General features: G+C 41.5%; 1 protein-coding gene across 1 annotated transcript in view; it reads left to right on the top strand.

Annotated features, from left to right (window-relative positions):
* CGA (glycoprotein hormones, alpha polypeptide) overlaps window positions 1-13,992 on the top strand; it is a 28,123-nt gene extending 14,131 nt beyond the window's left edge. Inside the window, exons 2-4 of the mRNA XM_063441150.1 lie at window positions 7,233-7,339; window positions 9,885-10,075; window positions 13,510-13,992. Of these exons, the coding sequence (XP_063297220.1) occupies window positions 7,240-7,339; window positions 9,885-10,075; window positions 13,510-13,587 (369 nt within the window). The 5' untranslated portion in view covers window positions 7,233-7,239 and the 3' untranslated portion in view covers window positions 13,588-13,992. The remainder of the gene's footprint in view (window positions 1-7,232; window positions 7,340-9,884; window positions 10,076-13,509) is intronic.
* The last annotated feature ends 9,039 nt before the right edge of the window (window positions 13,993-23,031 follow it).

The raw sequence follows: 23,031 nt of genomic DNA, 5'->3' as shown, positions 1-23,031 counted from the left end.
CCCCCCCCAGCCTCCTTACCTTTGGGAATGCTGGGGGGGGGGGTCTCTTCCTCCCTGGTGGTCCAGTGGCTGCTGGGCTGGGCGGGCGGCTGGCGAGGGAGCACTTCCTCTGAGCTGTATGCTCAGCTCCCTCGCGCGCCGCAGAGTGAGGCTGGGAGCCGGAATATGACGTCATATTCCGGCTCCGCCTCCCAGTCTCACTCTGCGGCGCGCGAGGGAGCTGAGCATACAGCTCAGAGGAAGTGCTCCCTCGCCAGCCGCCCGCCAGCGCCGCCCGACCGCCCAGCAGCCCGGCATGTCTGTTAGCCGCAAGGCTAACAAGACATTTGCCTTGGGCATTTGGGGGCGACTTTTTTTGCCGCCCCCTGGAAAATGCCGCCCAAGGCAAATGTCTTGTTAGCATTGCGGCTAACAGACATGTCGTGTGAGCTATGCGGCTGCAGGGCGCCCCCTGCACCATGGCGCCCTGTGCGGCCGCACAGCTCGCACACCCCTAAGGCCGGCCCTGCCTGCAATACATCCTCCTCAACATCTGACCACTCCTTAATTTCTAAATATTTGTGCAAACAAATCACTGTCACCTGATCAAGCACAACCATTGGAGGGCCCATTAAGGTGGTGAAGCCCAAGAAAGCGCTGGGACTGGTTTGCTTTACCTTGAAATTGTATAAGCAATTGAGGAATATATTCCTCCCAAGACAGAAAGGGTGCTTTTGCCAGGAACTTCCTATTGGCGTATATCACCATCTTGTCAGTGGACATGAGGGTCCTAGAACTGTGCCACAGTTACAGACCCATATATTTACTGAATTTAGACCTACACTAAAATACAATCCTGGAAAATCCAACCGCTAATACCTAAATTAATACACATGAACCAATCTGGTTTTCTTCTGGGAAGGGAGGCCAGCGACAATGTCATGTGTACACTAAATCTGGTGCAGATAGCAGGTTGGGTGTACAACTTTTACTGCATGTCTACGGACGAGGAGAAGGCATTTGACCAGGTGGCGGGGACGTTTTTGTGGAAGATTCTGGGATTTGCTTACACATCTGGCGTTGGGTAGTGTTGCAGTACTCCCACCTAGTGATGTCACGAACATAAAATTTTCAGTTCGCGAATGGCGAACGCGAACTTCCGCAAATGTTCGCGAACGGGCGAACTGGGCGAACCGTCATAGACTTCAATGGGCAGGCGATTTTTAAAACCCACAGGGACTCTTTCTGGCCACAATAGGGATGGAAAAGTTGTTTCAAGGGGACTAACACCTGGACTGTGGCATGCCGGATGGGGATCCATGGCAAAACTCCCATGGAAAATTACATAGTTGATGCAGAGTCTGGTTTTAATCCATAAAGGGCATAAATCACCTAACATTCCTAAATTGTTTGGAATAACGTACTTTAAAACATCAGGTATGATGTTGTATCGATCAGGTAGTGTAAGGGTTACGCCCGCTTCACAGTGACAGACCAAACTCCCCGTTTAACGCACCGCAAACAACCGCAAACAGTCCATTTGCACAACCGCAAACTAGTCTAACTACTAATATAGTTGAAACATGCTACTTTTATTCATGCCAGACAACCATGCAGGCCAGACTAACAAACATGCCAGGGCCAATCATAGTTAACCACCTCAGATAGTAACATGGCTCCCTCTATATACAGAGTAAACATGGCTCCCTCTATATACAGAGTAACATGGCTCCCTCTATATACAGTGTAACATGGCTCCCCTCTATATACAGATTAACATGGCTCCCCTCTATATACAGTGTAAACATGGCTCCTCTCTATATACAGAGTAACATGGCTCCCTCTATATACAGTGTAAACATGGCTCCTCTCTATATTCAGAGTAACATGGCTTCCCTCTATACACCGTGTAAACATGGCTCCCTCTATATACCGAATAACATGGCTCCCTCTATATACAGAGTAACATGGCTCCCTCTATATACAGAGTAACATGGCTTCCCTCTATATACCGTGAAAACATGGTTCCCTCTATATACAGTGTAAACATGGCTCCTCTCTATATACAGAGTAACATGGCTTCCCTCTATATACTGTGTAAACATGGCTCCCTCTATATACAGAATAACATGGCTCCCTCTATATACAGAGTAACATGGCTCCCCTCTATATACAGAGTAACATGGCTCCCTCTATATACAGAGTAACATGGCTTCCCTCTATATACCGTGCAAACATGGCTCCCTCTATATACAGAGTAACATGGCTCCCTCTATATACAGTGTAACATGGCTCTCCTCTATATACAGATTAACATGGCTCCCCTCTATATACAGTGTAAACATGGCTCCTCTCTATATACAGAGTAACATGGCTCCCTCTATATACAGTGTAAACATGGCTCCTCTCTATATTCAGAGTAACATGGCTTCCCTCTATACACCGTGTAAACATGGCTCCCTCTATATACAGAATAACATGGCTCCCTCTATATACAGAGTAACATGGCTCCCTCTATATACAGAGTAACATGGCTTCCCTCTATATACCGTGAAAACATGGTTCCCTCTATATACAGTGTAAACATGGCTCCTCTCTATATACAGAGTAACATGGCTTCCCTCTATATACTGTGTAAACATGGCTCCCTCTATATACAGAATAACATGGCTCCCTCTATATACAGAATAACATGGCTTCCCTCTATATACAGTGTAAACATGGCTCCCTCTATATACAGAATAACATGGCTCCCTCTATATACAGAGTAACATGGCTCCCCTCTATATTCAGTGTAAACATGGCTCCTCTCTATATACAGAGTAACATGGCTCCCTCTAAATACAGAATAACATGGCTCCTCTCTATATACAGAGTAACATGGCTCCCCTCTATATACAGAGTAACATGGCTCCCTCTATATACAGAGTAACATGGCTCCCCTCTATATACAGAATAACATGGCTCCCTCTATATACAGAGTAACATGGCTTCCCTCTATATACCGTGCAAACATGGCTCCCTCTATATACAGAATAACATGGCTCCTCTCTATATACAGAGTAACATGGCTCCCCTCTATATACAGAGTAACATGGCTCCCCTCTATATTCAGAGTAACATGGCTCCCTCTATATACAGTGTAAGCATGGCTCCCTCTATATACAGAGTAACATGGCTCCTGAGCTGCGGGTGGGGGCCCTATAAAAGAATAATGGGGGGGGGGGGGGGACCTACTGTCCTCCCCCCCACCCCCACCCCTGAGCGGCGGGTGGGGGTCCTAAGTTACAATAAGAGGGGGGGACCTACTGTCCTCCCCCTGGCCCCCACCCCTGAGCTGTGGGTGGGGGCCCTAAACAACAATAAGGGGGGGGACCTACTGTCCCCCCCGGCACCCACCCCTGAGCGGCAGGTGGGGGCCCTAAATGAAAATTCCCCCCTCCCCATCAAAGGTGACTAAAAAAAAGCCCCTACCTACCCCCCTCACCCTAAAAAATAGTGAGGGGGGGAATAAAATTACTACCCTGTAAAGTAAAATTCAACTTACTATTCAACGTCTTCTTTTTTCTAAAATCTTCATTTTTCAGCCCCAAAAAAGGCCAAATAAAAAGCCATCATACCCGTCGAACCTTAAAATAAAATAAAAAACCTGAGCGCAAAAAAAAAAATTAATCCATCTTCACCCATGGAGGGCTCCGCGCAGACTAGGGTATTAACATATACCCTATTGTTACAATTGTTACTTGAAAAGCATGAGGAATGCCGTTGGGGTACCACATGCTCATTTGTTATACCTCCATGCACTACAAAAATAAAGAATTAAAAAAAAAATTAAAATAAAAAATAATAAAAAAATAAAAAAATGTATGCAGCTTCCAAATGAATCTAAAATGGATGCTGTCCAGGAGGTGGGAGGGTCTGCTAGGGAGGGTGTGCTGCTGATTGGCTGGAATGTGTCTGCTGACTGTGAGGTACAGGGTCAAAGTTTACTCAATGATGACGAATAGGGGGCGGATCGAACCGCGCATGTGTTGGCCCGCCGTGGCGAACAAGCTATGTTCGCCGGGAACTATTCGCCAGCGAACCGTTCGGTACATCACTACTCCCACCCAGAAGCTAGAGTTAGAGTGAATGGAGATTTCTCTGAGGGGGTGAGTGTTAGAAATGGCACGGACAGAATTGCCCACTCAAACCAATGTTTTTTTTTAACATGGAGCCTTTTTCTGGAGGTGGTCAGACAAAATACCAACATTTTTGGATTTGTGTATCATGGAGTACTGCATAAAGTTTTGCCATGGGGGCAGAGCTAGTCAGTGAACTGACAAGAAGCAGGCACTACAACTTTGGCTGGCTATCTGCTATACACCATTCCTTTTCTAGCTATCCAAGTGGCATATCAGGCTACCGGCAGCACCCTAATACAATAAGAGAAGCACTCCCAAAAATCCTGAAGACTTGGTGAGGTAAAAACTCGATATCGGCCTTCTTCTGTCCTAGCTAAGTAATCTAAAGATGGCGGATGCCGCGCTAGACTCTCCTCTAGACTCGATTTCAGCCTTGGAAGATGAAGAACAAGAACACTTTGAGGTACCACCTAATCCTCGCAAGAACAGGACTTTGCCTTAACACCAATCTGAACCCCACCTGGCCTCTAAAGTGGACCTGAACTTGAGGTGACAACCTGTGTGCAGTTAAGTGCAAAGATTGAGCAGCTGGAAGAAGCGAGACAGCTCAACTTAGAGGTTTGGGCATGCCCCATGCTATAGATTTGGCTGAACTGCCACAGTTTATATGGAGATTACTCACTACCAGTTTGACACCCAAACTAAAGAGTTTTCTCTGGATGGACTTTATCGCATACTTGAATGCCCTAATGCCAAATCCCTGATGCCGTGGGATGTCATTCTATGCTTTAAGTCATGTAATGATGAAGAACAGTTTCTGCGGGCCGCCAGGGGCCAAACACACTATGTATTAGAGGAACACTCATTGAGTTTTTACCTGGAACTACACACTACAATGATGACCATCTTTTTTTTCCTGTATAAAAAGTACAGCATTCATGGCATGTCTTCTACTATCTTGTGGATATGTCATTTTGTATGATTGGAACATAGGCATTTCCTGGAGGAGGTGGTTTCCCACCTTCTTATCTCAAAAACTCTTAGTATCTGGTACAGGACCCATCTGACGACCATTCTGTCTTCAATTCTACACCCCTCAAAGCCACTATCTCAAAACTGGGATTTCCCAGATGGATTATGCACATGTGCCTTGATGTGATGAGAGTTGCTTCCTGGCATACAGGCTGTCAGGGTTGGTGCAGGGAATTTTTTTATTTTTTTTATTTTGCTGTACCATTTGGAGGAGAAGCGCTATTGGTCTACGTGTTTTCTATGATTTCTAGGTTTGCTATACTATTCTTAAATAACAAATGTATGAAAACATCTCCAGACTACCAATATTCCTGATGAAGATATTGTGACAAATGCCGCTTTCCACAGACGTTTGCCACAGACTCCTGGAGGAGCATGGAAGCTGGCCTCCTGCCCACCAACAATGGGCCAGGTCAGCGACAGTAAAGACCCATATTTTATTCCCCCTGGTCCCCTGGTTCGGCACTTTCCAATCATGTGCATAGAACCGAACTCTAGCTTCCTGGCGGCCGTTCGCATGGACCAAAACCGCAAATATACTTCAGGGGGAGCCACGAATGCCCTGAAACTATTTTCAGCATGAAAAATTTGCGGTTCCCGGTCGGTCCCCAGCGGCACTTAGCCGCGATTCTATGGAATCAATTTCGTTATGGAACCATGCATGCGGTCGGTCAAATTAGGACTTTCAGGAAATTCCTGAAGCCCTGAAACAATATGGGTGGAATATGTTGGTCACCCAGATTGGGGCTACCAGGGGATGTAACTTTTGTGGGGATTTTGTTTGTTTAAAGGTATTTGGGGGGTTTTGAAAAATGTATGTTTTCTGTGCCTGGAGATAATTGAGTTTAATACAGTGCTGACTCAATTATCTCCCCGGCACGGCGGAGGTATTGATCCATTTTTTATGGGAGTGTCCTGGACCTAAGAGCCAATGTTATCGTGTGTATGTTTTTACTGTAGTCTACTCTCAGGTCCAGGGGGGAGTGCAAGGTGGGACACCAAGGTACTATTGTGGCACAGTAGGACTGGACCCGGAAATGCCCCACTAAAAGTAGGACTGTTGAGAGAAATGTGTCACTATAAAGATACAGGTAGCTTAGGGTAGAGGAATGAGAATTAACATGTCACTAGAAAGCACAAGATGACTAGTTTTGCACTTGAAAGGCATCTGTGGGTAATTTGTGTATTTGTGCGAGGAATATGAGAAAAGCACAAGGAAACATTTGTGGTCACTGCAAAGAAAAAAACTACAAAACAAATACTTTTTGATTGTAAAAAGCACAAACTTTAGCTGAATCTGTGCCTTTTCTGATCTGTTCTAAATTGGGCTGTAAGTGTTTCAAAAACTAATTGTTAAAAAATAAAATCATATAGAAGGCATAATGAAAGCAACATTTAAACAATGAAGAAATAATTGAATATTATTTTGACATCTTTACAGAAAATGTCAATGTAAAGTTTGGTAAGAACTAGTATGTATTGAAAGTCTAATTGTGTGCTTTTACTAACTGACTGGGGAAGTTTTGCATATATATGAGAAAATATTGCACAAAAAATAGGTTGGATGTAACATTCAAATTGTACCTGATTGCAATTGACTTACAACACTTGTTTGTTCACAAATGCTTTAACTTGTGCTACTTTCTTCCACAAGGTGGCGCTGGATATCTTTCATGTTTCCATGGTGAGACAAAAAAAAAAAAACCCTATACATGTAGTTTGGAATTTGAAACCATGATGGGAATATTAACAACAATTACATTAGATTAGACAATCATATCTATCACTGTCATTTACGGCTGCTGTTGCTGCTTAGGGAACATTGCTCACTTCATGACCAAAAATATTTATTTTAATTAGCTCATAGCTAGATAAGCACTAATTTGAGCGAGACTAGACTGTAACCCAACAATGTGTTCTAAATTATTCATTTATTGCATGTATACTGCAATGATCGGTTTCAGATATCAGCAATATTGATAAGTATGAATAAATGTTGACAGCTGTCTACATAATGTGGTGTGTGCAAAGTAAAGCTGTTAAATCCTGACATGCTGCCGAATATGACGTGTTAAGGTAAAACATTATTATTTACAGAACCAGCATGGATTATTGTGGAAAATACTTAGCAGTCATTCTGGCCTTCGTATTTGTGTTTATGCATGCCCTTCATTCCTACCCTGATGGAGAGTTAATGACTCAAGGTAAGGATTCAATTAACATTTTTTTCGGCCTCTGTGTATGAAATGCTTACTTATTTGTTAGCTTAATTTTCCAGGTGATGCAATTTAAAATAACACATGCCTAACATTAAACAAATCGAGTGTAAAGAGAGTACGGTGTAGATCAGTAGGGGTCTCCTGCACTAATTATTTTATACAGACGTGTTTAGGCTGTTTAAAGAGAGACAGGGCTGTAGATTTTTTATAATTCTTTTAACCCCTTAAGGACACATGACATGTGTGACATGTCATGATTCCCTTTTATTCCAGAAGTTTGGTCCTTAAGGGGTTAAGCAACCTGGATTTGCCATTTGAACATGGACAAATATGTAATTTCTTGCAAAAAAGACAAATACCCCAAGAAAAATAAACATGAATTTTTTCAACAAAAAAAAAGTTTTCCATTTTATTTGGCAACTTCTTGTGGAAATGGTAGTGTTTTAACCCCTTAAGGACACATGATATGTGTGACACGTCATGATTCCCTTTTATTAATATACATGCAAAAGTGGAGACCATTGTGCAGCCTGAGTAGCACAATAGCCCTAGACATACTGGTGTGCTATGAATACATTTATTATACAGAGCAATAAATTGCTAATTACTCTGTTCAGTTAAAGCTAGTTATATGCCTGAATTACTTAAAGGGACACTATAGTCACCAGAAAAACTGGTGAGTATAATAGCTCCCTTCAGGCATTTTCATGTAAACACTGTCTTGTCAAAGAAAAGGCAGTGTTTACATTGGCCTTTGGGACATCACCAAGTGGCCACTCCTTAGATGGCCACTGGAGGGGCTTCCTGGCTCAGGGCTGCACAGTAGACAGCCCTGCCATTCAGCATCCCTACGCTCTGCATGGAGACGCTGAATTTTTATTCAATGCATCTCTATGAGGAGGTCCTGATTGGCCAAAATGGCATTTGGCCCCACCCCTGTGCCAATTTTAGCCCAAAAATTGGCCATTTGGATGATGTCACAAAGGGGGCGCAGCCAGTGCCGGCGGACCCACGTGGCGCTGGAAATAAGGTGGCAAGCCACCTATATGGTGGGTTTAGCACTATAGGGTCAGGAATACATGTTTGCCACTGAGTGCGTACACACCTTGCCATATGGTGAGCGTTATACTAATATTTTTATGAGAGTCTGTTAAAATGATGGGGGGAGGGGGATTAACAGCCATGCTGACTGGTTGCACTGTGCCTGAGCTCTGCAGGATAAGCAGAATTGTGTGTCTTAAGAGGACTTTCAACTTATATTTTATGGTTTTGCACTTGCTATGGTTCCTTTAACAACTGGTTAGATCAAGCATTTTGAAATAGTTTTTGAGTGACCTTGGAGCTCCAGAGACATGAGGCCTAATCTGACAGCTGAGTGAGTACTCTATCACATTCCAGTCTTATATTCCTCGACCTACTGGCTCCTCACTTCCACCCTTTGGACTGGTGGGGATTTTCCTGGTCCTCACAGAGGAGGCTGTCTGTTCATATCAGTGGACACCAAACCAGGACTTTCTTAACTTCCAAGATGGCCGCAAAGCTGAATGTCCCACAGTATAGCCATCAAACTGATGAGGTTTTGGCATGATTAAACAGACACTAAAACCAGCTAAAGCATACTATTTTCCCTCTGGAGAGAGAGAGGTTTTGGTGCAGAGGAAGGTCTGGGAGGCCTGTGCATGGCATTTCTAACATAAACAATTGCACACCTCAACAGCAGAGCGTAACCGGGTTGAGAGCCATTTGAGGAATAATCTCAACAGACCGCCCACTTCTGTGGAGGAATACCTGGAGGAAACAGTGGAAAAGCCAATTCCGATCCTGGCCCATTTGTAGACCCCTAAGGGGGATGTACTAGAGCACTATTAGTCTCTGGGTCCATGTAGTAAAGGTGTTGGCTGCTTCCCAAGCTGAGGGCTGCTACAGTTGTCCTCCAGGGCTTGCTTGGGATGCCTATTCGAGTGACCCTTGTGAAAGATCTCTGCCCTTACCAAGTCTGGGCATCAACTGACTATGTTAAGTCCATGGGCTATCTGTCTTGGTATTAGGCCCTCACATTGGGGTTTATACTCAACTAGTGCACCGGTCTTTTTCTAGGGGTTTTTCCTGTGGTCATTATATTTTAAAAGGCAACCTTTGCATATGTTTCTTTTTTTTCCCCTCTTCATTTTGTTGTATCGGCACATCTGTCTACTCATTTAAACAAAAAAACATTAATTCCACATGCCAATGCCTGCAATGTTATATTATATTATTTTGTATTTTTTAACAATTGTTTTGTGTATATGTTGATCACGTATGTGGTTTGAGCTATAAGTAAAAACAAAAAAAAGTGAAGTGAGGCAATTTAAAAAAAAAGCAAGGATATATGATGTATGACAATCTTGAGATGTGCTTCATTCAGGCTGTACACACATTCACAAGTAAACATCTTATCTTTTACTTCCTTATGCTGTCTGTACATTTGTTTATAGATGAACAATAATATATATAATTGGTTAACACAGCTCTTAAAAATAATCTTTCTTAGGTTGTCCAGCATGCAAACTGAAAGAAAACACTATTTTTGCTAAATTAGTTCCAAGAGGTCCTATTTTTCAATGTGCTGGATGCTGCTTCTCGAGAGCTTACCCAACGCCTATGAGATCGAAGAAAACTATGCTAGTTCCAAAGAATATTACGTCTGAGGCAACATGCTGTGTAGCAAAGTCATTCTCAAGGGTAAGCATTGATAGTATGTATATACAGCACGCACTAGTCAACAGAGTCATTATTTATGTAAGGGCTGCCAATTGCTTATCTTAGGATAATTTGTCATCTATGAAGTAGATGGACTTTGCATTAGCATTTTTTCATTGTCATGTGACTCATCCTTTTGATATCTCAGACTCAACTCACTTAAAGCAGACCTGTCACTTGTGGTGTTTCTACAAAGACTGCCACCCTTTCATGTGACATAACAATTGGAAAATGACTTCTGGGTAGAGTAGGATAATACTCAGTGCTCTCTCCTCAGCGGTACCAGCATTTCCATTTGGGATGAGAATTTCTTAAACAGACAGACATATGTAGAAATGCATAAAAGTTTACTGAAAATGTAATTCTTATGACATGAGTGTAGCGGCACCCCGGTGTAGTAGGGGGTTACGCTGCCAAGAAGGAGTTCTTTCCCCCAAGAATGAAGTCAGCTGCAGCAAACACGTCCCAAGAGAATAAGAATCAGCTAATAAATATCCCCTCCAAGCACGAGACAAGGCTCTGTGTTGAGGGTTGAAACAGGAATAATCATTTATTTTGCAGTCAGGGCTTTTATGCCGTACAAAACTCCTCCCCACATCCTGGGGAGATAATACATTTACAGTGGGAATCCCTCCCACTGTACATGGCAGAATATTATACCAGTTATTACACTTTTAATAACACACACAATATTTAACTAAAATGCAATATACTTGGTGCACTAGTGAACGGAGATCTAGGGGAACAATATATATGAAAATCACCTAGATCTGATGAGCCGTTCGCTAGATACACGTTCGTTCCATTTACACGAAAACCACATTAAATAGACTGGATTTCTCTCGTGGATATGATGTCCCTTGTTCGGTACTTTGGGCCACCGTGTGGAGAACTCCATAGTGTTCGTCTATTAGTTCGTGCGGTCAAAATGGGCGCGACCCATTGTTCTCCTCACGTGTGTTCGTGCATTCGAATCCAGACCACCTCGTTGTCGGTCGGTAGTTTTGAAGTGGCTGCTTGTTAACTGAAGTGTGGAAAAGGTCAGTAGGTTAACAAGCAGCACACTTCTTTACTGGGTGGTCCGCCGTTCGACAGTTTGTTCGTATAACGTACAGTTCCAGAAATAAACGAAATCCAGTAACCAAATGGGAAGGAAAGCAATTCTCCAGGGTAATATCTCTCACTCCAAAGGGGTCTGTCACACGGCTCCCTCCTAGTGGTACACTCCGGCAGACTCGGCTTGATCCTTTTCGGATTAACTTGGGGATGACCGGAATTACTTGTCTGGAGAATTGTCAAGCTGCCGGGACAACCCATCAGCGTTGCCATTTTGCTTACCGGGCCTGTAGCTGATGGTGAAATTGTACGTTTGCAGGGCTAAGCTCCATCTTAGCAACCTGCCATTGTCTCCTGCGACCCGGTTAAGCCACACCAATGGGTTGTGATCAGTTATGAGAGAAAAGTCCATATAAATAAGGGGTTCATTTTATCAATGCCCACACCAGGGCCAAACATTCCTTCTCCACTGCCGCATAACTCACTTCCCGGGGTAAATCCAGTAACCAAATGGGAAGGAAAGCAATTCTCCAGGGCAATATCTCTCACTCCAAAGGGGTCTGTCACAATGAGAATCCAAATTAAAAAACTAATGTCAACGACTATTGTGCTGGATCCAACGGCATCCAAGCAGAGTCTGTTGCTTGTAGACATAATGGCCTGCTATTCATAACACTCCTGTTGTCTGGTTTTATTACACGTGGTTTTTTGGGGGGTTATATCTCTATGTGTTAATGATATTCCTAATACTTGCAAATGCTGTCTTCTTACATAATCTCGACATGTCTGCTAAACTTGTGTTTGAAGCTACTATTCATTTAAAATATGAGGCTGTGCTTTTTTACTGTACTATCATGACCTGTCTAATGTAACACGTGATTGCTTATGTATATTGTTTCAAACTTGGCCTCAATAAAACAAAGATTGAGAAAAAATAGATTTATTAGGCTTTTTGCAACTTGGCTTTATTGGTATAAAAGTCAAAATGAGATTTTCAGTTAACTACAATTCGGTTAATAATAGTTCAATACAGACATACATGTATTCCAGACACTCATGGGCAGAGAGAGACACACATATGTACAGAAGAACATATGCATATTCAGATGCACTCATGCCACTGGAGACACACACAGTCAGAAACAAACCATGCATAGGAATGACTCATGTACAGACCCACACATAGAAACACACATTCATGCACAGACAAACATATAAGAGTGCTTATGCACAAAGAGAGAGTGTGTTCCCTGTGGGATAGGAATCTACCTTGAGGTCATAAAAAAAGCCTGGTGGACCTTGCATGTAACAGGAAGTCATTGGAGTGAAGGGAGGCCCGTAAGCAGCAATTAAGGCCTGGGGCATAAAGGATCATAGAACCCTATGTTTTGTGGGAGGCCAAGTAGAGTGAGACCTATTTTTACACTTATATTTTCAAAACTAGGCCTTGATTTAATTCTATGAGCATATGAGACTATCGTAGTTTTCCATTTGGAAATGCGTGTTATTGGAGGCTAAAATTTAAACCAGATAACTCTTTCAAGTTCTGTGTACTCATTTTTATTAGCATTTTTGATCTGCCACAACTGTTGTACATTAAAGGGAATCTATAGTGTTAGGAACACAAAGTTGTATTCGTAACACAATAGTGCCCTATAGTACATTTTAATCACTGTGTCTTTAAACACTGTGTTTAATCACGAGGTCCCTCGGCGCTGGGTTGGCACTCTGCCTCCTCCAGTGTCATCCAACGGGGGAGGACCTAATGCAATGAGCGCTACATGCGCATTAGGCCCTCTCCGTAGGAAAGCATTGGCTATGCTTTCCTATGGGGCTTTCACTGATGCTGTATGTCCTCAATACATGTACATTTAAAAAAACACTAAATGTAGGATTGAAGTACTGTGTGTACTGAGATGCGAGGTCCACTCGAGTGGTGCGGTATTGCAGGAGAGATGAAGCAACTGTAGTCTTTCAGGTGTCCTGGGATTTAGAGAAGCTCAAGGTTTTATTGGTCTTCCCGACAGCCAGGATCCAAGCCAGGATAACACAACGGGAAGCTGCAGTGTTGTGAAGAGCTCTGATTTATGCAGTCATTTTCCTTGGTGGCTTGATCATGTCCATAGAGCAATGTGAAATGCCCTGTCACTGTTTCAGTAGCACTCTAATTTAATGTTTTTTTAAGACATACTTGTTCAAGGCATGATATTCCTGTTTTTCCCCACTTTGCAGCACAATTTAAAACAAAAACAAGCAACATTTGCATGTGTTTTAAATATATTTTTTTATGTGTTGTCCAGAAATAGCATTGAGAATTCATACATATTTAACCCTTTTAATGCTTCTGGTGTTTTTTTTAGGTTACGCTAAAAGACAATGGGAAGATCGAAAATCATACAGAATGTTACTGCAGTACCTGCTATTATCACAAATCCTAAATGTTTGTAGTATGCGGTAATAATTCACATTATATAATCAGTAATTTTTTTTATATCATCACACAGAAGACATTTTATCTCACATAGCATGTTTGTATATTAGTAATTTTATTTTATTTTTGTTTTCCATTGCCTAAAATAAAATTGGTGTTACATCTGCATAATTGATATGGAATGTTAAGACATTGTTTGTTTGTAGTTAATATTTTGCAAAACATTTTTTACAGTTTGGAATAAAACTGATATCTCATAATCATCTTTTGTGATATTAGGATAATTCAACTAAACACAGTTATAGTGGCAAAACTTAGTATATATTCTGAGCACGTTTGAAATTATCTGCTCTGCTTTAAAATGCTGGTGTTGTCAATTTTAGGTCCACCTCTACTAGAATTTCAACCATGTTTGATCAGGGTCACATTTAACCACTAGCCAGACTTCTGGTAAAATTGTTAGAAGGACACTTAGACCACTTCGTCTAATTGAGTGTAGTGTTCCTGCCCCTGGAAAACATTGCAGTTTCAGACAGTCAGCCACTAGATGTGCTACCTTGGTTTACACGGAGTGAAAGAAAAGCATGAAACGAGGCTGGACGTCCTCACAAGGACATACAACGCCTTCAAAACACCCATAGAAAACAGTGATTCAATGCTTTCCTATGAAGAAGACCTAACGCATGCCGCGACATCATTGACATCATTGTGGAGGCATTGGATAGAGGAGCATTGGGGACGAGGTGTGTGTGCATCAAGTGCCATGTGAACATCCAATCAAATGCTTCTCAGAGGAATACATTGAATACAGTGCTTTTCTAAAGGATAAAACTTACTAGGAAAGGTTAAAGGATCTTAACATGTATAGCTTGGAGGAAAGACAAAACAGTGGGATATGATAAAAACATTTAAATACATAAAGGGAATCAACACAGTAAAGGAGGAGGCTATATTTAAAAGAAGAATAACTACCGCAACAAGAGGACATAGTCTTAAATTAGAGGGGCAAAGGTTTAAAAATAATATCAGGAAGTATTACTTTACTGAGATGGTAGTGGATGCATGGAATAGCCTTCCAGCTGAAGTGGTAGAGGTTAACACAGTAAAGGAGTTTAAGCATGTGTGGGATAGGCATAAGGCTATCCTAACTATAAGATAAGGCCAGGGACTAATGAAAGTATTTAGAAAACTGGGCAGACTAGATGGGCCGAATGGTTCTTATCTGCCGTCACATTATATGTTTCCATGTTAGATGACTCGGTTGTTGCAGAGGAACCACCTCAAGTGGCTTTTCTACAAAATTGCAACGTTTTACATTGCAGTGTTAAAAGGACAGGGATACTGCACCCAGACCACTTGTAGAAATTAAGTGGTCTGGGTGCATTTAGTGGTGCATTAAGAAATGGGTCACAAACAGAGGCGGCACTACCGCGGTCGCAGCTGCGACTGGGCCCGTCACTTCAGGTCCTGCCAGTTGAGTAATGCAGCCCCGGCCCGAGCGGTGTAACCGCCAGGGCCGCATTGAAGGGGTCCATTGGGTGGCCCATGCTGGAAGGGCCACCCGATGCTATGTAATTCCAGGAGACCTAACCAGCCCGGTTATCACTTTAACAGCACGACCGGACCCCCTCTGATGATGTCAGAGGCTGGGAGGAAGTGACTGCCCTGGTCACTTCCTCCCAGTAACCACTGGGAGCCACACAGGAGGAAGGAGAGGGAGTCAGAGTGGGAACTCGGACTACCATCAGCCAGAGCCACCAGTGGACCCAAGGGAAAGGTATGTGTGTCTGTATGTGAGTGTGTGTCTGTCTGTATATGTATGTATGTGTATGTCTGTGTGTGTACGTCCTGAGGAAAGCTTGAATGGATCAAGCTGAAACGTTGACCGTTTTTATTTAGAAGGTAAATAAAAGTTATATTTTATATAAAGTCCTTGGAGTGTTATCCTTTAATATTTTGTGTTTTTGGCTGGACAAGCACCGGGCGTTATACTATTTTTGGAGTGGAGTGCAAGATTTGTTATTATTTTGTGTGTGTATGTCTGTATGTGTGTGCATGTCTGTCTGTATGTCTGTGTGTGTGTGTCTGTATGAGTGTGTCTGTATGTGAGTGTGTGTGTATGTCTGTCTGTGTGTCTGTATGTGTGTGCATATCTGTGTGTGTGTCTGTACGTGTGTATGTCTGTACGTGTGTATGTCTGTACGTGTGTGTATGTCTGTTTGTATGTATGTGTGTGTATGTCTGTAAATAATAATAATAATAATAATAATAATTAAGAACAACTGAATTCAAATAAACTTAGAAAGAAATCCAAACTTAATATGTTAAAAGTTGTGCTGTCAGTGGGAAGAATTAAGAGTTACCCGTAAGTCCTAATTATTACATATTTGTTATTATTTTGACAATCCAATTTGGGGGAATAGTTGCACCAGTCTTGTTTTTTTTTCCACTGAATTTTTTCAGAAGTTCATATTCAGTCCTGAGCATTTTGACTTTTTAATTTTACAAAAATGTACGTCAAAGGAAATCAGTAGCATTGCAAAAGAAATTCAATTGTAAACTAGTGATCCTCTGTAACACAAATTAATCTGCAATATCTGAATTACAGGTCAACTGAACTCCTCTTGCAATTGATGTTAGATATTTTTCAAGTATATGTGATATTTTTCTCTCTTGGTGTAAAAAACAAGAAGGCAGTATTTAGTCAAAAGATGTAAGAAAGATCTTGCAAATTCTCCCTGACACACAGGAAGCTGAATTTTCTGATCAAAGAGTGCAGTCAACAGTTTTGAAGACTTGACTCTTGGTACTTGAAAGACCTTTTCACATACAGATATGAACATTCACAACGTTAAATTATCAGTTTAGTAAAAGTATTTTAAGTGCTTATTTAACCAACTGAGCTGAAAATATTGGACAGAAACATAAAATAGACTTATGAACACATATAAAATGTGGAGAATTGACAAGGGAATCTTTAAATAATATAGCCAAATAACAAAATAAAAAAAATCCAGATTAAATATTTTGTTGTAATGCAATTTCTTCACAATTCCAATATTTGGTTAAACCTACGGGGTCATTTTCTAAAGTGAGAATTCACCGTCAATTCAAAGTGGATTTCAAATTTAAGGCCAGAATAGTTGATCTGAAAGAATAGCCTATTTAGAAATTGTTTCCAGTTTGGCTATTTTGACCTTAAATTTAAATTTCCCCTAAATTCACTTTAGATTCTCATTTAGTGATTAACCCTGCCAGTGTATCTCACACAAGAAACAGTGGATTGCTGTGGCTTACTGGACTATCTGCTTGATGTAAACAGGAATGTTAAGGAGAATCCACTTTCCATGTATCGATTAAAGCTGTAATTTTTTTTAAAGTAAATTTTGCTACTTTACAGGAAGTAAAATATTACTGACGTGCTACGAAGAAATCTAAACGAGCAAATGATTGCATGATTAAATCCTTCCCTACAAATCTTATTTATGCATGAGACAGGACTGTCTTCTTACCTAACATTATGGCTGCAGTTGCTTTTGGTTTGAGTATGCAAACAAATTTTAAACAGCACTTTCTCCATTAAAGGACCACTATAGTGCCAGGAAAATAAACTCATTTTCCTGGCACTATGTAGTCCTTAGGTCCCCCCCGCCCTCATGGCCCCCCTCCCGCTGGGCTGAAGGGGTCAAAACCCCTTCAGCCATTTACCTTTTATCTTTTAATGTTTTTAATTGGCACGCACAATGAAACCCAACAGACATCTTCACATATAAAATATCTAGAATTTCTTTAGTCTGAGCTACAGACATCTAAAAAGCACTGGTCCATTTTCTATTCTTCATCACCCGCAAAACAGGAGCTTTCTGTCAGCATGTTTGATCAAAGATCTTAATGTTATTTTATTCCTTAGTTAGGAGTACTGACAAGGAAAGACAGCTTACAGAAGGTGTATAGGAAAAATAAATCAGCTATACTTGTGTACTTACCAGAAAGATCTTCTTGTTGCTTATAATGAGCATAAGTCTTACAGAAAATCGAAAGATCTTCATAAAATGTCAAGGCTTGTGGTTTCATTACTGGAATAAAAGGCCAAAAGAATGTATTTTATGCTATCACAAACACTTTTTTGTTAAATGTTAAATACATTTCTATTGGCAGCCGCAAACAAATGCGTATATATATATATATTGTCAACTGTGTATTTATATAAAGTATTCTTTTTAAATCAATTAAACAAAGAGAAACAGGCACATTTTATACTGACTAATGGGATGGCGCTATCAAAAGCGAGACCTTATTTGCTATTTTTCTTTATGAGTAAATTCCTTTTCTAAAGTTCTATAGAAATTCTAATGGGTCATCAGTATTCCATTATTGATAGACGGGTAAAGATGGGTAAATGTTTCTCTGAAAAATATGTAGGAAGTGAGCAATGTGGCAAAAATTGTATAGGTCTGCCAAAATCTGTGCTCAGTGGAATGATCACTAATTGCCAGTGCAACATAAATAAATAGGAAAAGTTTTGATTTGCTATTTTATTCAGATTACAAAAACAAAATCAACAATAATAGATTGAATGGAAAATGCACTACTATAAGGACTGCAAGCAGGTGCAGCAGGCAACCAGCACAACATTATTTACTGCAATGGATCAATGATAGCAATTGAAGGGGAACTAAAACTTAAACAAAATTGATAGATAGGAGTATTACCAAAACATTCCATTGCATGGGCTCCACGAAACATAGGCACCTCCTAGAAAGTGATAACTGATACCTGTCGATGGATACTATTCTAGAGAAAAAGAAGGGCTAAAAAAAGTGTCAGTTTAAATAAACCAGCCACCCATATAGACCTGGTATCCTAAAGAGAAAATTGCTCTAAATAAAGTAGATGAACAATGTCTAAGTACAGAGCAAAAAGAATAAAACTATCTAATATTTATAAGGAACAGAAAATATATAAAAGTGTATAATATAAATGTACTACCTAAGTGATAGACACACAAAAACAATAGTGATGATAACTAAACAAATGTTAAAATAGGACCAACTGTCCTCTCACTGAGGTAGATCCAATTTGTAACGTGGAAAGTGTCTTGATAGTATGTTGCAAATAGTTGCACAAAATCGATACTTTGTATAAACCACTGAATAGATAGATCTTTTATAACTCCTATGATGGAGAAGACAGTTATTTGAATCCTCCAGGGGGATATGGAAGAGTATTAGGGTAAAAAAAGGGTATTTGTGGCAATAAGATGATAACACTCCCCAGATATGCTAAATCGATTACAAGACTAGCACTGGGGGATAGAAATTAGCCGCAATTATAATACCCTATACAGAAAAATAAGAGAATACTGTATACTGCTATAGTAGGATAAATTGTAGGTGACCCAGAGTATAGGTGATGGTCGGAAGATATATTAGTTAGCCTAAAAGCCGTAATTCGTCATGAGACCGAGACGGTATCAGAGCGTCTCGGAATGTTATATGCAGTTAGCATGACCAAAAGACCCAGATCTCACCCTGCAGTTCAGTTAGTGCAGTATATATATATATATATATATATATATATATATATATATATAAGTTAATAGATATTAGGTACCGTAAAGTTTTACATATATCTCGTTGCCTACAGTACTATAGGTGATTTGGGGTAAGGGATCCCTAAGTAAAAATCTCCAGGTAATCAAGATAAGTAATAATAGTACATAAACCAGTCCCCACTGACAACCTCTCAAGAAGAGGAAAATAAAATGAGAGAAACCAGTGGTCATAATATAAAATCATCCGCAGTAACTATTCTAGCATTATAAGGGACAGGCCAAAGGCTTTAATAAGGACGTTCAAAATGAAACCCATTACCAGAGAACCAGAAATAGGAAAATATGATATGATAGAAGTAGCCAGGAACTATGAAATTCAAAGGATGTAACTCAAGGTGCAGGGTGAAGCAGCATTGTAAATTTAATGGGAGTAAATGGCAGTGCAAATTGATGGAACATATACAATACAGTGTAAAATAATAGCGCTTATTGGTGATTCTTGTGAAGTATAGCAGCTGAAAACACTCTGTGGGCACACCAAAATACTCACTAAACAGCAAAGGATCCAAAAAACTGTTACTCAATGTTTAGATACACCCCACCTTAAACATAAAGTGCCAAGTTCGATGTTAGGTTAACTAAACACTTATCCCTCAATTGTAATAGGGTTTGATAGATGCGACAAAAAACACAATAAACAAAAACAAAACAATAAAATCAACAATAGTGTGTTCGTGTATAACAACAAGATAAAGCACACAGTGAGGTGAGTGGAATCAAACTCACATTTACTAGAGCCATTTTAGGGTTTAGGTTAGACTCTAATGCCACTGTGCCTTTAAGGTGGCAAACAGCCTTCTTGAATGGATTTCCAGTATATTTCTCCCAATGGCACATATAAGAGTGAAACACAGGAAAAAGCTAAATATCTAGGTGTATTTATTTTGGATATTTATAAAGGTAGGGAATAAACCCTTTTTAAAATCTTTGCTCACCTTTTTCAGGAGTCTATATAACTGGCTCCCAGTTTGCAGACTTTGTGTCAAATCAATGAAAGATCTGATGCCTCAAGTTATGCTTGAACACCTGCATAGTAAATAGTTCATGGTCAAAAGCATATTGCAAGCATTGATCCAGTTCCTGACAGGTGCATTGTCGCCAGATTGGCAGGAGGAAATGTACACTAACATACCCACATCCCACACACAATCAAATGCAGACTCTCCTAGGTATGGGTCAATATATCCACAGCTTTCTTAAACAATGTAATAATAATAATAATAATAATAACAACTTCAAAATATATAAACTGAAACATGTAAAGTCATTGCCCGCCTCCACCCAACCATGCGTCAACAATACAAATCCTATGCATCATAAATACGGCAATGACCCATATTGTAAACATTATTCTAACAATATAACGACATATAGATATATATACATAACTCAACATAAATATACACACTTAAAGTGCAACATCAATGAATCACCTCCTAGTAGGGGTATACCCGGTTACACCTACCCCCACCAAGGACCTGAGCCACTGGCAGGCTCGAAACCCACCAACATAACACCAACATTGTAACCAACCAACTTGTAACCAATCGACCAACGTCCATAACTCTTCTTTAACTCCACCAGGGACCCTTTTCTCCCTAGCCTTCCCCTCACTAACCCGCCATAGGCTCAGACCTTGAACCCTTAAGCCGTCTGAGCTCCGTCGCCCAGCAGAAACAAGGCCTTATGCAATCCCCCCTGCAACCCCACATCTGACAGGTGAACCCCATCCTGTCTCTAATACCCTGGCAACATAGCCTCAAGCTCCCTATGCCGAACTACCACTCCCCCCAATGTCCTCACAAAACTGGCCATCAACCCATTGACCTTTCAGCGGCCACGCGCGCTCACGGACAGATCGCGCGCAGGCTGCCACTGGAGCTTGGGGAACTATCTCCGACCACACCACCTGTACCCTGGGGATCAATGCCCTCAACCTGTTTATGCCCTGCTTCATCCACTCCACCAACTGCCTTTGTGGGACACGTTCCAGGTCGGAACCCCTAGCATGCAGAACCAAAAAATCTGTGCGCCTATAACCCACAAGCATACCGAGGATTGCTCCACAAACAGCCTGCCACCTGTAACCCCAATAGCCAAACTATGTTAACACAATATGGTCCTCTGGAAAGTCCAGCTGCTGACCCTTGAAACGAGCTGCAGCCCTCCTCTTGGCCCAGAATGGCCCATGATCCAAACGACTTGACCTATAAAGACAAAAGAGGCACCAGCGCCCCCAGTCCCAGCCAAAAGGAGAAGAATTAAAAGCATAACAGTGAAGAACCATCCTGATGGACCAAGAAGGAGCCGTTGCCAACCGGCCGCCTCGTCAGGTAGTGCGAGATGTTAAGAACGGGGCACAAATCTGACCCTGGAAGTTTGTGCAACACTATGTCCACGCCCTTCCCCATGACATCCATTTACGACCAAGTCAAGCGAACCACCACTCTACCGGCTGTCACAAAACATCCCCCAACTGCACACCCCCCTCTGCCACCGCGATTGGCACTAACCAACTCCCCAATCCGAAACGCGTCAAAGAAAGCTAGTATGAATGCCAAACCGAACAGACGCAACTCATATTCAGTGAAACAAATCCCGGGAAGGGATCTGGAACAAAAAGAAGAACTCCTGGGCAGCTTGTCACATTCTCTCCCTGCACCTCCGTCACTACCCTGGGATTGCCGGACCCCCTAGCATCCTGCACCTAAACCCAGTCCCTATGGCTTGCCCGCACCACCGCTCCTGGGCCCACAACTCCTATTACAAACACGGGAAGGCCGGACATGCACGGCCCTTCTGGAACACCCCCCAGTTACCCCTGAGGAATCACTGGACACCAACAGCCAGCGGGAATGGCACCCCCAGGGGACACTGCAATCCAAACCTGACTCTCTGCGCTGTTCCCTCCGACACGGACCCTCTCCTCGGCACCCTGCGTCCTTATGGGAATGCCTACCCCTCAACCTGGTATGCCTGTCCCTGGAACGGCGCTGTCTGCACCCCTCTGGTGACCCACTGGACCCCCATGAGGGGGTCTGGGAACTCGCACTGTGATGGCCATCTGTCCATGACATGGGCGCACCATCCTGGACATCCAAAGCCCACCAGGGTGCACCCCTATTCCCAGAGGGTCTGGCTGCACTGCAAAGTCCATCCTGCGCACCAGCTTGGTCTCCAGCGCACCAAATAGCACCCCCCACGCCTGAGGGTTCTACTGCCTGCATAGGCCGGCTCCTAATCATTCAACCAATCACCACCCACCTTTTCTTCCCTCCAAACCCCTTTCAAGGCCCTATTCCACTTATGCTGCTCATGTTCCATAGGTCTACAATCTAAATTGTCCAGATTTGGTATTGTAGTTAAAATGTAAACATGGATCTGGATGCATCCAAATAATGACACCTGTACGGATAGTTTCTCACACTAATACAAAGTGCTTTATTTATAATAGTGCAGAATACTTATTATGCCCCATTAGATACATTGTATTTTGCAACTTTTACAAGATGTGTGCATTTGTTTTCAAGTCCAAATGAAAATGCAAATACAATTTTACAGATAGCATATTAACAAATTAGTACTGTGTAATACTGTGCAAGGATTAGCTAACATAGTTTATGGTGCATTAAATAATTAATTTCTTATAAGTATAATTTTGTTTGGTTTTATAAAGAGTAGTTGGTGTGTGCTGTTTCTTTTACTGTTTTTTTCTGTCTGTGTTTATGTTTCCTAACGCTATACAATATGTTTTTATAGCCCTTTAAGCACATTACTGTATATATTTAAATGAGGTGAATGTACTTGTGATAACATCGTAATGACAGGTTTTCGTTG

The sequence above is a fragment of the Pelobates fuscus genome, chromosome 2, assembly GCF_036172605.1.
Source record: "Pelobates fuscus isolate aPelFus1 chromosome 2, aPelFus1.pri, whole genome shotgun sequence".
Classification (NCBI taxonomy): Eukaryota; Metazoa; Chordata; class Amphibia; order Anura; family Pelobatidae; genus Pelobates; species Pelobates fuscus.
Note: the sequence above shows the minus strand (reverse complement) of the source record. Positions and strands in the feature narration are given on the sequence as shown.